The sequence below is a fragment of the Colias eurytheme genome, chromosome 9, assembly GCF_061535395.1.
Source record: "Colias eurytheme isolate Ceu_HAF_F1 chromosome 9, ilColEury1 Martin Lab GWU primary, whole genome shotgun sequence".
Taxonomy (NCBI): Eukaryota; Metazoa; Arthropoda; class Insecta; order Lepidoptera; family Pieridae; genus Colias; species Colias eurytheme.
This window is the reverse complement of record NC_142988.1, coordinates 7,921,232-7,936,839: the sequence shown is the minus strand read 5'-3', so window position 1 is coordinate 7,936,839 and position 15,608 is coordinate 7,921,232. Positions and strand designations below refer to the sequence as shown.

The 15,608-nt window shown below is 34.5% G+C and overlaps 1 protein-coding gene across 4 annotated transcripts in view; it reads right to left on the bottom strand.

Moving 5' to 3' along the window:
• Positions 1 to 15,608, bottom strand: part of EcR (Ecdysone receptor) — a 111,968-nt gene that overhangs the window by 71,300 nt on the left and 25,060 nt on the right. For all 4 annotated transcript variants that reach the window (XM_090105349.1, XM_090105350.1, XM_090105348.1 and 1 more), the window contains exon 3: positions 6,216 to 6,491. In XM_090105349.1, the coding sequence (XP_089961475.1) occupies positions 6,216 to 6,438 (223 nt within the window). In that variant the 5' untranslated portion in view covers positions 6,439 to 6,491. The remainder of the gene's footprint in view (positions 1 to 6,215; positions 6,492 to 15,608) is intronic.

Here is a 15,608-nt window from a genome sequence, read left to right as displayed (position 1 = left end):
ATCAATGCATTCACAAAGTGAGACTGATTTCACGCGCTGATGGTTGCGAACAATAAGATTTCCATTCGGGATGATTCTATATATGAAATACAATTGCATTTAGTCAATCTCCGCAAATTATTCACACGGGTTAAAGTTATTTCTTGCTGGAAGGAAATCGAAATATTATCATAAGACTTGCGAGTTGCAAATTGAGATTCGTACATGGAAAGTTTGTATCATTATTGAGCAGATATTTTACAGTTGATTTTATGTATCGATGCCAGTTCAAATGGGTAGATTCTAAGGGTTAGAAATAAATCGCATCAATCTTATAATAATTATAAATTATAATATACGTCAAAATGTGTTGCTAGCACGACGACGGTAAAAATATGATACTAGATCCCTCAAATTCCACCGTATCTTATTTTTCAAAGTTTGCCAAATACAATAATTATTTTTTCCTTTGTTAAGCACCAAGTATATCGTGAACATCAGCGTCACCTACGTAGTGTCAATAACGTTTTGTCGGTTTGTCCGCATCAATTCAGCGCACGGCTATACAATGCCGTTTGTCGGCGCGAACGCGTGCGCCATTGCTCAGCAACGCCCCCACGCGGTGAGATCAGCGACTTCCGCTGCTAATTTATTTACATTTGCACTCATTTTATTTGCACTTGATTGGAAATCTATTTGAGCACTCTTTCGTTGTAGCACTTCCTACGCAAGTAATTCAGCTAAGTTTGTAGTAGATGTAACTTTTTCGGGTGTAGCAGGAATGCTACAAAGTTAAATGCCATTATTTGTAACCAATAAACTGTATTATGTTTAAGTACGCCTAATAATAATAACAACCTTTGTTACACTTACCATACATCAATTCTATACAAAATATGAACTACCCATGAATGTCGTTGGATCGTTATGTCCTGAATTAAATTTTGTTTGGTTGCATGACTATGTGTAATTTGCACATACAATGATGTTTTATTATGAATATTTTTTCAAGCGTTCAGTGTTATCGCATGTATAATCGATCATCTATATCCTCGCAAATTGAACCGCGTTTCCGTTCATTGTTTCACTTCAGATTGTCTAATTTTATTGTATTTCCAGTAGCTGTATTATTTACAGTGATTCGCTACAAACAACGATATTTCAATTAAAATTTTCAGCGAATTCGAATTAAAACTCGAATATTAATTTCCTCAACTGTGTCGCCGTTAATTCCTCGCAAACGGGATTTCTCTTCGTAAATTTAAAAGGAATTAGCAGTAGAATTTCTCTAATTAGGTACATTCAGAGAAATAGGATTCTCCTTTAAAGAGATTGCTAAGATAAAGCCAATAAGCTTGTCTATAGGGGTATAATCATTGCTAACGAGCAGATTAAGCCGCGTACACATTATGGGAGCAGATTGCGCCATGCCGGGTTCACACGGGTTCAACCAGCGATAAAGCTGGCCTTGGCCCCGGTTCAGCGATAGACAATACTGATTATGAAACGTTTTAATGAACTGTTGAAAGAGGTAAGAGTTGCGAAGTTTTCACAAAAGCCAAAATATGGAGTATTATGTTATAATGCTCATTCATAATGTTGCTGTAATTTATTTACATCACTTCACGTTTCACGTTTTCCTGGAGTGAATTTCGATCTACAGCCTATTTTAAGTTTTTACATTCGTTATTTAGAACTTATTTATTATTGTGAACGTACTATGTTGATTTTTCAAATTTATAACCTAGATTTTTTCTCAAAATAGTTTTCTATATTAAATTATTATATTTATCGAGGTTAAAGCTGTCACATTAATTGTACATTTCCTTACACGTGTGACATCGAATGACTAACGACACACATACAATGTAACTTCATATAAGAAACAATTGACATACTGAAGCTAAATTCGTCTGTTGCATTATGCAATTTTATATGAATCGACTGAGATTGCCAAGTTGGCAGACGGAGTTGCAATGGCACGCTTTCTCAATGTTTTCACTAATTCATTAACCTTAAGAACAATGCTTTCGTATTGAAATGCACATTAGAAAGTAGAAATCCTTAAATATTAGGAATGTCATAAGTGATTGCTATGTATTGCATCAGTATTTGAAAATATTTTCATGACTTCTCTTTATACACAATTAATTAATATGAGATATTACTAGGTATTAAATATTAAAAAAAATATATACATCCTTCACATTTAAAGGAGTCAATGATACAGTCCGAGTTTCGATTATTAGTTATTTATTTTACCTAATCGGCCAAAATGAAGAGATCAGTGTTATGATATTTATAACAAAACTAGTGGTTCGCCCGTGGTACCTACATGTTTAAACTATCCTATCTCTCAAGTTGGATCGAACTGCACATGGTGTGCGAATTTTATTATAATCGGCTAAGTGGTTTAGGAGTCCATTGAGGACAAACATTGTGACACGAGATTTATATATATTAAGATAGAAAAATATTTATTTCGATATATTTTCTCTATACACAAACTCATAAAAGCAATTCTCAGTTATACTGAATAGGAATTATTCGTATTGAACAGCCATTGACAGAAATAATTCTCAAAAGACTTAAATATCCGATCTTCCATCGTAATTCACATTTTCTTGTATCATCGGTTTATTACTTTCACATGAAATATATTCTTGTTATTGTGGTTTCCAGGAGTACTTCGTAATAAACTTATAAAGCAATAGAGACTGCCAGTTATAATAAATATTATCCCAGTATATTTGTGCAGCCATTTTAAACATATTATCTACGATCGCTGCGACAACTATATTCATGCAAATATCTTTGTTACCGTTTCGTTATAACCAATATATTTCTCATGGTAAGGTATAAGTACTTGGATATATAATTTACTGTTATGAATTTCATGTAGGAACGTTGGAAATAGAACAACGACTGTATATTTCAATTTTCAATATCAGTAACGGTTAAAATATGCGAGTCTCATATTTATATCTTGATTTATATTGAACACAAAAATCTCGACGCAATTATATTTGGATGTGATATTTTTGACACTTTCTATAATGAGAATATTCTTTTAGATCCTACTATATTTTTAGATAAAGAAAAAAGTAAAATCGTTTGACGAACAAACGTGATATTTCACATTTCTAAGCACGTAACACAAAATAACAGCAATAAATAATTGAAATATTTGGTAGAATAAATAAGATATTTTAATTTGAGCGAACATAAAAATAAACATTAATTTTAATAAAATAAATAAGCACATTGCATCCTCCTACGCTGCACTCTGCATTTTGTTGCGACGGTTTTAAAAATCAAATTAGAATTCTTTAAATACCACGATTGCTCAAGTCATGTGAAATACAGCGGTACGTTTTGGTTTATTTATTTTTCCCACCCGATCGTTGGCGAACAAACGTAAAAAGTTTTATAGACAGATGAAAAATGCATACTGATGACTTTGAAAATATATTAAACAATCCATATTTATCTACCTACAACTTGAGTTGAGTATAATATTTTTATTTTGTATATGCAGTGAGAATGTGGACACATCAGATATACAATTAAAATATTCGCTCCCATAATTCTTCGGTAATTGAATTAATTACAAAGATCTTATCGAGTCGCATTATGAAAATGAATTTTCATTAAAAACTTACTCATTCTATGTACCTATAACGTTAATGTTTCCCGTTCCGTCCTTGTTACGCAACGAGCATTGGTATAAAACCTATAAATTAATTTTTACCGAAGGTTTATCCGCGTAATCGGTAAACAAAAAAATTAATCACTCGCTAGAGTCCGCCTTGACGGTCTTAACAAGCGTATATTCCGCCCCAGGTTTTTGCTCGTCGATTATAGGTAGGTAATATGAAGTTTTAGATACTATCTGGTTTTCAAGCCATCGCCGTCGGTAGTGCCGTGAAATAAATCTTAACGAGAAAATAATGAGGGGCGCATGCAACGTGATGCTTTTAGCGGTATGGAGGCAAATATTTTTCGGTGAGACAAGTTTGTTAATTGGTTCTCGGAAACTCGACCGGGTTTCACTTCAAATTAATATAAGGGAAGTGAACTTAATCATTTCGCGGCTGGCAACGAACTTAGATTGTCAAATAAATTGTCCAAGTATAATTAATTGCAGCGAATCGTGATACACGCTGCCATGAATAACTGTGCAGTCATTCTAAAATATTATAATATTCAGATCTCATTTAGTATTAATAAATATTAGCAGACAGAATATTATCAATTTTAAATCACGTTTAGTGTTTGAATTTAAAAAATGAAATATGATATATGTGTTATTTTTATACATAAATATACAATGTACCTACATGCGATCTACGTCATATATCGAAGATAACTTTTTAATAAATGAAGAGTCAAATATTTACCAAAAATATCAAACAATTTTTATCTATTAACGCATTAAAGCAATTCTCAGGTCATTGCCCTCATTATCAGCTTTGAATGATAGTGATAATAAAAACGGAAAAATCCTTTTTATACTGATAAAATACCGACCAGTTCTGAATAACATACGAAATGTACGCTTCGCTTTGAGTAATCGGGTTCTTTATGCAGATTCGAGTTTGTGCTGATAACGAATGTTATAACTAAAATATTTTATGTTCGACCTTGATGTCGGTAGAGTCAAAGAGGTCGAGAGAAGTCATGCATGTGTGTAAATATGTAAATGCGTTACTTCGGTAATTATATTTCGTTATTTTAACAATTGTCTGTTACGTATCCAATGTATTGACTATTTGTATTGAATGTATATTACTTGCTTAAATTATTTAGGTATCATTGACCGCGGGGTTTATAACTTGACAAATAAAGTGTTATTTCGTTGACTCCATTATAGAATAAATATTTAAAAGACAGGCCACGAGCGTCGGAAGCGTTCCCCTCCGACAAAATCGCATTATGTCAGGAGTTCCGATACAGCTGGGCTCACAAAGGCTCAAAACTTATTAACCCTTTGTGTTTTCCTTTAAAAGAAGTAATCGAGTTTAAAAGAGTAATCCTTCGAACAAAGAAGTCCTTAATTCACATTAGAGGCACGTGTAACCACCCGGGTGCCTGAGTCCTTCGCGGCGAGGTCCTTGGTAAATCGACTATTGGGATTTACAGTATATTATGTGGGTAATATTGAATCCCCGCTGTTACACGATTACGCATGGTGACATGATATCTGAAAGTAGGTCGTGCTTCTGTTTTGGTTACGCTTTCGTAATATTGTTTTTAAAACGTCTGCCATGAGATCCAATTTTTCTAATTATTTTTTATGCTGTGTTCTGTTTGTGGTCTTTAGTAACTACTTATATGAAGCAACTGCGTGAGTGATTACCAAATGATGATCTCTAATCGTAAGGTTATCCATACTAATATTATAAATGCGAAAGTAACTCTGTCTGTCTGTCTGTTACTCAATCACGCCTAAACTACTGAACCAAGTTTCATGAAATTTGGTATGGAGATATTTTGATACCCGAGAAAGGACATAGGCTACTTTTTATCCCGGGAAAATGACGCAATCCCGGAAATCCCACAAGAACGGGAACTATGCGGGTTTTTTTTTTACTGCGCGGGCGAAGCCGCGGGCGGAAACCTAGTAGAAAATAAATATCCTCGTTACATTTAAAGTTATTTAACTGTATATTATACTAGTTACTAATTTATAAATGGTAAAGTTGTACAATTACATCAAGTTAATGACGCTACTGCAATTTGAAAAGGCAATACGTTTAATGATACCTAATTGACATTACTTTTATACGACGGAGTCAATCGTATTTAATTGATTATGTTCATTAAATAACGTTTCGATGTAATAGTCTTTTTGTTAATTACTTTACTTAGTTATTTATCCGATACATTTCTATTACAAAAGGGTTGTGCAAATTGTTTGTGTCTGGCTTCTGAATTGAGTAGACGTTAAAAATGTCTCAAGCATACTTAAATTCTGTTTTAATCATCATCATCATCATCATCAGCCCATATATGTTCCCACTGCTGGGACACGGGCCTCCTATGAGGGTAAGGGGTTTAATAGGTAAGGTAATTTATTATTTGTGACATAATAGTTTCTCTCAAATCAATTTCAAATTCAGAAACCGGCCTTTAGTCTAGTCATTGCCTGCATCAACGTCTTTTTCAACCGTGTAACTACTAAGCAATCCTTCTCAACGTTTTTCTTAACAATAATAATCAGGTCAGTAGTATACCTATTTTCCCATTAGGACTGTACGGTCCGTAGCTGCTGGAGGAGAGCGGCGAGGAGTACCCGTTGGGCTGTGGCTGCGCCGCGCCCGGGGACGGCGAGCCTCCACCGCCCGCCATCCAGTCGCGCACGTGGCCGTTCACCGGGTGCCCGTTGTGACTGACCCCCGGCTCCGCCTTCACCTGGCTGGGAAGCCCTCGGTACGCCACCTCGTGTTTCAGGTCCATGCCGCTGCTACCGCATGCTGCTGTACCGCCCCCGCCGCCCGCGCTCCACACGTCTGCAAATAAAAGTCAGCTCATTAACCCATTCATATAAACCTTTAAACACATTACAAAGAACAGAGAAAGCATGTAATTAATTGTTGAAAATACAAGGGAATGATTAATAGCCGAATACTATGTCTGTTTGGATTTATAACAAGAATACATCACCAAAATTCATCATCAATTGTAATATACACTGTTACTTTAGCAGAAAGTCTTGAAACTCGTTGTCAGTCAGTCTGTAGAAAATAAGAATGTACATTCTTACAATTTGTAATGAACATATTTTTTTAAGTTACTCCTTATAGCTGATAGAGTCTTGTAGAGATTTATGTGCAAGTTCTACGCATCTCTATCAAGGTTGCCATAGTTAGAGCATAGATAAAATTATCTAATTAAATGTGTTGTTTTATGTTATAAACTCTTGATATTCTAGAAGTATCAACAGTTAACACATTTTACAGCGAGAATAGTTCTAGTCTAGATCTACACCCACGTCTTTGTTAAAAGGTTACGATAGAGGTTAAGATAAAAATAATTCAGCCGGATTTCATATAAAAAGTTCTAGTTCAAAATACTCATAATTTTACTAAATAAATAGCAATTTAAAGCAATATAAATAATAAATATATTTGTATTAAAATATAAATCGTTATGTAGGTTAAGACGTCCGTGTGACTGATCGTACGATAAACACAAATCAGTCTAAAATCTCCATTCGTTCAGAAACCAAGGTTGCAGACATTTAGTGCATTGTTTATTTCAACACATTAACTAGAACTGAGGTGTAAAAACTGATTAAGTTTATATGAATATTTTATGAATACTATGATCGTAATTCGTAACTTTTATTGGGCAGTCAATTATATACTAAAGAACATAAAATGACTGTAAATTTAGCTATTGCTTTGATTTCCAGGGCTTTTATGTGTCGGTGAATGTTCAAAATTGTTATTTCTAATGTTTAGTTGCGAATCTATAATTTTATCGCAAAATCATAAAAATATGACAAACTATTATTCTGAATCAGATGTGAATGAACAAAGACAACAACTATAAATCTAGGTGCACTAGTTTATAACCTAGAAAATGGCACATAAAACATTTATCATCATACGAATAGTGTTGGAAAATCGTAACAATGTATGGCTTAAATAACTAATTCTACTTCTTCGCCATAACTTGCACATGCAACACCTAGACGTCGATGTTTACAGCATTTTATTGGCTACACAATAAACTTGGTTACTTCAAACATTTTACGATGAAACATAAAATATAAATATGCAATACACGATTTTGTTCTCACAACACCAGCTCGGAACAATATTAAAATATTTCATCTAGAGATTTTATGATGCCCTATAGCTATATTGAGAACGCTCTTTTATTTTTTCACATAAATTATTTTATCGCGAAACATGTACCTCAAATTCCTAAGGAATATTTATTATAGAAGAGATTTTTTAAACTTGTAAGTAAAGGACGTTAAAAATTAAGTATTATAGATAAAACTTCTTATAAGTGTGTAAACTGATATATGTTCACATATTATTTATAAACAACATTGCAAGTAAATGCCAAGTCACCGACGAAGATACATTGTCGAAAGTCAATTGAATCTCACGTACTCAACCCAGATAGCACCCAGTACAAAGGTAAATAAGCAGTAAGGGCAGAGTGCAAGAACGTAGCTGTAGTGAGAACGCCAACAGCGGCGGTTGCACAACGCGCGGGCGCAGAGAAAGCGGGTGACGTCACGACCTCGACACGCTCACCTACATGCGCCCGCGCCCGCGCCGCCTGCACCAACCCACTTCGCTACCAATGTCGAGCTTTCTCTAATGCATGAAGCCTCACATGTTTAGGATACATCTGAAATTTCATGGCAGTCCGGCAGGCCGGCAAAGCACCTGTAATACTCCTAGTGTTACAAGTGTTTATCGGCGGTGGTGACCACTTAACATCAGGTGGCCCATCTGCTCCTTTGCTTGCTCTAACATAAAAAAAAAAAAAAAAAGTTTTTACAGATTGCAATTTTTATCATTATTCTGTTGCATATGATTCGGAAACTTGTGTAGGTAGGAGCGGAAACGGTGACCTTAAAATATCAGCAACGCTGCGTTTCAATGTATGTAGACCGTTTATTTGTATACCTGTGAGCAGAATGGAGATATAGGACGATGGTTAGGCTGATAAGGCTGCCTGATGTACACTATAATTTATTAAATTTTATATTGTATCTTTCATTTACGTCTAATGTCACTTTTAGTGTACATTTAAACGTCTTAATATTTGTTATCTACTCATTCAATTCTAACTTTAAGCCATTAGCCAATTGAATGATGAAACTCTGTATAAGGTTTAATTATTGATTGATTTCCTAAATCTGTTGAACGGTAGATAATATGGTAATGAAGCGCCAGTCATCCAACATTCGTAATGTGTTAGATAACCAGTAAGGCGTATCATAATTACCAAACTTACACAAACATACATAAATTATATGTAGATGTACATATTATATTACATTGCATTGAAAGTATATTGCCAAGACCACATAGAAAGTTATGAGAAGATCCGTCAAATAAACATGAATGCAAAATTCCCATATATCGTCGTTTGCTGTTAGAGTTTTCTCGCAGTGTATTTTCCGATTTGCAATATCTACTTGATTTATACGCGTTTCAGCGATCGCAGAATATCCTTGAAAATAAATTCGATGCAAACCACAGACGATATCTTGGAATGGTCAGTCTCGAATAAGATATTATCGGGAAAATGAGCATGATTTTCGTAAAATGTTCTATTCTGAAGTTCGGACAAGCACCGTTCCACACCAGCAGATAGTTATAGGTATGCGCTATGGCAGTCGGCGTGGCGCGCCACTTTATGTAACGCTATTCCATCTATATTCTACAGGCAACACCACAGTCTCTTGAACATTTGGAATAGTTGATGACGCGGAAATAGAATTTACTAACGCTCCTTCGGCCATACCAACGCGAACTACAGTTGCGCTTCGAGCGATTGCTGGCGCATATTGTTTGTTACTACGAGTCTACGAAACAATTGTAGCTGTTGTAATATTATATTCATGAAGTTTTATAGTTTGATTCTTAGTCACTTGAACACCAAATCTGTTTAGTACATCCAAAAGCGTATCTTTGTTCTTAATGAATTATTATTTCATTTCATAATTTAATATTCTATAAGTCTTCATGAACGGAACATAGTCAGTGATATAAGCGAGCTGCGAGGTTACTAGTTACTACGCCAGGCGTACAATTACGTCACCACTGGCCTGACGACCTTGTTATGACAGATTTGTAGGCATAAAGTTCTAGGAGGTGAGTTCGATAACCGAGCGTGGTGTGAATTATACGAATGTTTGTCGTAATTAGAGAGTTTGACGCGTGGTAGAGGTGGCTCATGCATTATTGAGGCCAGATCGTGGCCAGTGTACGTACCGGACCATGGTAGCCTTTGGCAAATTGTTATCTTTCCCACAGGATCTATGTCAACGGTAAATTATATATAACTACCAAATATCTAGCGCATATCAATATAAAACGTCACGTTTTTGTACATTTAGAAAATATAAGACACAACTCAAAGTATTACATTATAATGACATCAAAATATTGTCTTTGTTGTATACTGTTTTATCATTATCATTACAAAGGCAACGTGAATATTGAATAAAGTTTCCTAATTAAAGCATCTTTAATGATAGGGAAAATTAAGGATTCCGACAGGATGTCTCTTATAGTAAAGCTCGACATGCAGAAATTTAACTGAATAAATTAAGAAAGTTAAATGGCATCCACCGCAACTTCTTTACACTGCATTACGTATGCAACGCTGTTAAGAAATTCAAGGATGAGATGTCTTTCTTTCAAATGACATCTTTTTATTACCGTCGGGAACGAGATTTCCTAAACTAAATGTTACTTAATTTAAACTTTCAACAAACTTCAGATTGTTTAATTTGTTAAAAGCTGAGGAGAATCTCTTTACTTCGCAACGAACGTGATGTGCTTCGGTTTAAGAACAGCATTTTATGTTTAATAAAGTGAGTTCCTCGTCCGTGGCGATGCTGAAAATGAGAAAAATGTAGAAGGAAATCTTCGTTGACCGTATGCGACGAGAGCATTAGTGATCCTCGCTAGACGTCGGTAACTACCGATACAGTGCTGATATCCTCGGGGGAGTGCTTCAATAATGCGATTTCTCGACTCGTTTCGAATGTAAAATCCTTGGATATTCCCACCAGATGACAGTCAGTATTTACTGCGTCTTATTCTTGTGCTTGAGACGATCGGAAAAGCGGAGATGAAAAGATTGGTGAAATCCGCGCTGGCGAATCACGTTCCAATTTCAACGCTTACATCGTAACGTGCGGGATGTGTGCAATTTCATTGAACTTTATATTTTCTTTGTCATTCACTACAATTCAATAAAAGATCAAGAATCCAATAGCTTTTATACACAAATCAAATAAAATTAAATTGTCAGTCGTATTTTGTTTAACGTTGAACCAAATATGTAAATTGTATTACATTTTTAACCAAACATGATGAAACAGTGTACCAACCTAAATATAGCGAAGAATATTAGTTGATTGAGACCGCAAAAAGACTGCCATCATAAAGCAAATTACACAATAAACAGTGAACAATTGCTAAGTACATACATGGGCATAGTCAATCACAAGATGAAAACCAGTTACATGTGTCACGACTTTTGTTACGAAAGCATGCTCATATAAAGACGGTAAGCTGATCGGATGATAATATCGAGTCTAAACACCTCGCCTTCAAAACGATTGCTAAATTAAATCTTGCTTTAAATGGAGAGTAATAATAACATGTCAGTATGGATTATGAGATTAATAATGGCTGGGATTTCGTAATTTATACTATTGAGTTCTCATTTAAAGTTTGCGTTGGTTTTTAGCATTATTAAAATTCGTCCAATATTATTGAATAGAAGTACCAAGCTTTCAAGTTGGGAATAATTTCCAGATTATCTATTAATAACTCAGGCCCCGGAATCGCAGACACAATAGAAAATCTATTGTGTCGTGGACCGATCGAGCCGTTCGGGGCTCAATGGGTTAAAACTGGTCTTTTAATGATTTTTAAGGATGTACCTACACATTGCTTCGTGTCTGGAAACGCAAACACGTTTGTTAATCTATGCAAAAACTCTCTACTTCTGTGAAGACACGTGAATTGCACTATCTATAAGAACGTTGCCATAAATAACCGTGTAATTTAAAACCTCATAAAAGTTATGAGTAAGTGCATTACTCATGAGCTCTAAAACTGCAAAGTCTAATTACTGAAGATATCTGGATGGTGTCTCTTGAGACTTTTTATGGTGATTATAAATACCCACGTACCACAAAAGGTTCTTTACGACACCTAATTAGAAGCCTACGTTTGCATTTGTTCATCGATATTAATTGCCCACAGCTCTCGTATATTTAAAACGATGTATTAGCATTTATTTATTGTTCTTTGAAGAAGACAATCACAGTCTCGTTTTGTAATTGAACGACGCTTCTATAATTTTGTAGCAGCAATAATATTGAATAGCAAATGTGAATGTTATGTGCTTGGTTTGTTTTTCTAGGAAAGAAAAAATCGAACTTTAAATGAAATTATTTAACAGCCATTTAATATACAAGTCAGTGAGTTCATACCTTTCACGCTCATTAGTATTAAAATTATATTTCTATAGACATAAAACCACGTGTATAAATAAATTGAAAAAGTATATTTACCTACAGAAAGCGCTTTACAAGGCGATGGCACGTGCAAGAACAGGAAATAAATCCAACGGTACATGCAAATTGAATGTAATTCGTAGCGGAAAAACAAATTATTATCTGTCTCGGGTTGATTTAGTTATGTAGTTTGCTAGAATCCTTTAGTATTCAGGGAACACACCAATGCTCTGAGCTTTACGCGGCGCCACGATGCCATCTCTTCAACTCGAATTTTGCATCTAAATGTGCAATTGCTGACACCAGCTAAACTTATTCTATCTAGATGCTACAAGCTACAAGGTTTTGTTACGAAAACACAAACAAGTTTTAAAACAAGAAGTTTAACTTTTACAGTTCCATTAATTTATTTTAAACAAACTTTAAACTATACTGTAATGTTCGTTGATAAGTTAGAGATAAGATGAAAAGAATGTTACGTGTTTTACTTACATGTTAAAATTAAGATTGAATAAATTTTAACAGTTCAAGAATATACTATATTGTTATTGGCATATAAGTAAATATAAGATAGCAAACGTTATCCTTAGAACACGAATGGCACTTACAAAGAAAACGAATGGCAAAATCCCCATAACGGAAGATATAACAATTGTTCTGATGTTTTATAGTCAATGGAGTATGGACGCAAATAAAACTGCCATAAAACAATGAATATTTGAGAACAAAGAAGCACTCAATTTAACTATGCTATAGATAGGAATGGGAATGACTTTTCTTTGATTACAGGATCCCATTGTTACTACGTATGGTATAAAAAACGAAATGGGGTGGATAAAGTGGAGTTTTATTCGGATTTCAACGGGATACATTTGTTGCAAATGTACGTGTAAATCGATAAAATAGTTGGTATCCACTGATTTAGTGCTAAAGCAGTTATTTCATTTATCATATGAAACACCAATTTAATTTCTGAATAATGAATTATCAAATCGAGTAGGAGAAAGGTATTGAAGAAGAAGAAGGAAAAAACAAAAATTCCAAAAATCCTGAAATATTCCAGTTTTATTATTAGATATTATTATCTACATTTTTCAATATTGTTTATTATTCAGACGATATTTTAGTCGCCGTTTCTACGCCATAGTGAAGACGAAAATTTTGGATACAAAACTGACTTTTTGACAAAAGTGTGAGCTTGAATAATGCTTCTATAAACACGTTCAAGGGAAATTGCATACATATGCCCAGACATGCATGGCATGTTTACAGAGGCGTGGCTTAAATGTGTCTGCACGACAAAATATGGAGTCTTAATGTATATGTTAGGGACAAGTGATTAATTGCACTCCATTCATTACACCTAAAATATATTATGAGGTTTTATTTACAGGTGTATAGTAAGAATTTTAAATATATTATGCCGTCCAAACTTATAAATGTTAATCTTTCATATAAATATTTAAAAGGAGAGAGATTGAAGGAAAAGGAGGGTTGGATATGTGAGAAAATATAAAATTGTAAAGGCTGTCCTGTCCATAAGTATTTTAAAGATACCGAATGTAAATAAAAAATGATAACTTCGACTTACCACCATCACGAAAGTTAAGTTCCTACACAATCTGGCCGTTTAACAAACAAAACTAAGATCACATACTAAACTATAGCAAGTCCATTAACACCCCTTACAATATCGTATGGCACGGGGGTGTATAAACTGTTATGTCACAACAAAACAAACCGCTCGTAGCGAAGCGGTGTTCGCGTCTAGTGCTATCGATCCGGCGCCCTCATTCCGGCCCGACTGCGCCTACAAAAGTACAAGATATCTCAAAGTAGCTATGCAGGTTAGTCGGACGTATTAATCAAATTGTTTAGAACACTTTTTGGAACATCTGTATGAGCTAATTATCCAGGAATGAAGCAATAGCGTTTTAATCAAAACATTTTGTGCTTTATTTACATCTTTACACCCCCGTAATCAAAGTTAGCGAGATATATTCATTGTCTACAATTTAAAGTTTCTCCCCACATCTGTTGCTTACCGTACACCATTGCTATTTATATTACACTCACAAATCTTCCCCCCTGCATCTAATTTTGCAAAACAGAAACATTCACCCTAATTGAATTTGTGTTATTTTTGCTCTTGTGGAAAATTGGCTTTGTGCATTCGTAGCCAGCGTGAGAAAGTGCACGAGTTGTTTCAGCTAACACGACCAATGTATAATAACGCTCCTTCTCTTCTATCGTATTTGCATGTAAATGTCTTTTATTCTTAGTCGTGTTTCCCGAGCGAAGAGGGTTCGTAAAGTAATATATGGTTGCGTGTTGGGCAGTATCGGAAGCTATAATTTGCTGACCGTTATTTAAATTTGCTTTATTATGTGTTTACACCTCGATATTGCTTCTGTGCAAATGGTGGGATCGGAATGGAAGATAAATTCTTTCAGTGATTGAAATCCCACAGTCCTAGGAAGTAGTGTGGTGTGCAAGTTTATTGTATGATGTTTTGAAGCAAGGCTTTCTTCGCAATTATGTATGGTGTATATTATTTATAACCCACAAACTACATTTACATTGTATCAACACTATATTGCACACAGTAAATCAAACAAATGATACTATAAACCGTTTCATATGTTGTTATAATTACGCTCAATGTTACGGTAGCTACACAAGTATTAAAGACCGAGCGATTACTCAGTGGGAACCGGGTAACAAACAAAATCCTAAAGCCGTAATTATGCACTGTACTCACAACTTGATTTATTGCTTTGTAATTTTAGTAATAAGCAGTGTTTTACACTGGACAAACATCTGCGTTAACGTGCATGTAATGATGTTGAAACTGCTCCCTAATTATGGTTATCTGCACACTTCTCGAGGTAACTGCTCGTAAAAATCAATACCTACATATAAAACCTATGCCATACTCCCTCTTAGTAGACTACATTTATTATAATCACGTTATAAATTGATATTTAAATTGACATTAAACTCTACCTACCTGGCTAATTTACACGATACCAGGCAAATAATTTTGAATTTATTATCATTGAAAGCAGAATTGAACGTAAATAAATAATAAATTCCAGTAAGGAGGTATGTAACAATGTATTTTATGGTTTTACTTTATGCGAATTACTTTGTAGGTAACAAGCCATTGGGATAAACATAACGACGGTATGAAATTGTTTATATAAGTGTTATAGGACGTTTACAGAATTGAGAATATACAATAGGTGTAAAAGTCTGTCAAGAAGTATCTAATATACCGTGTTGTGAGTGTAATTAAGATAAATTTACGGTTAGTACCTACATGTTATTATCCAATACAGTTTTATGAAACAAGTGTCGGCTTCTTTAAAATTTTATTACAGCCACTGTGTTCTGT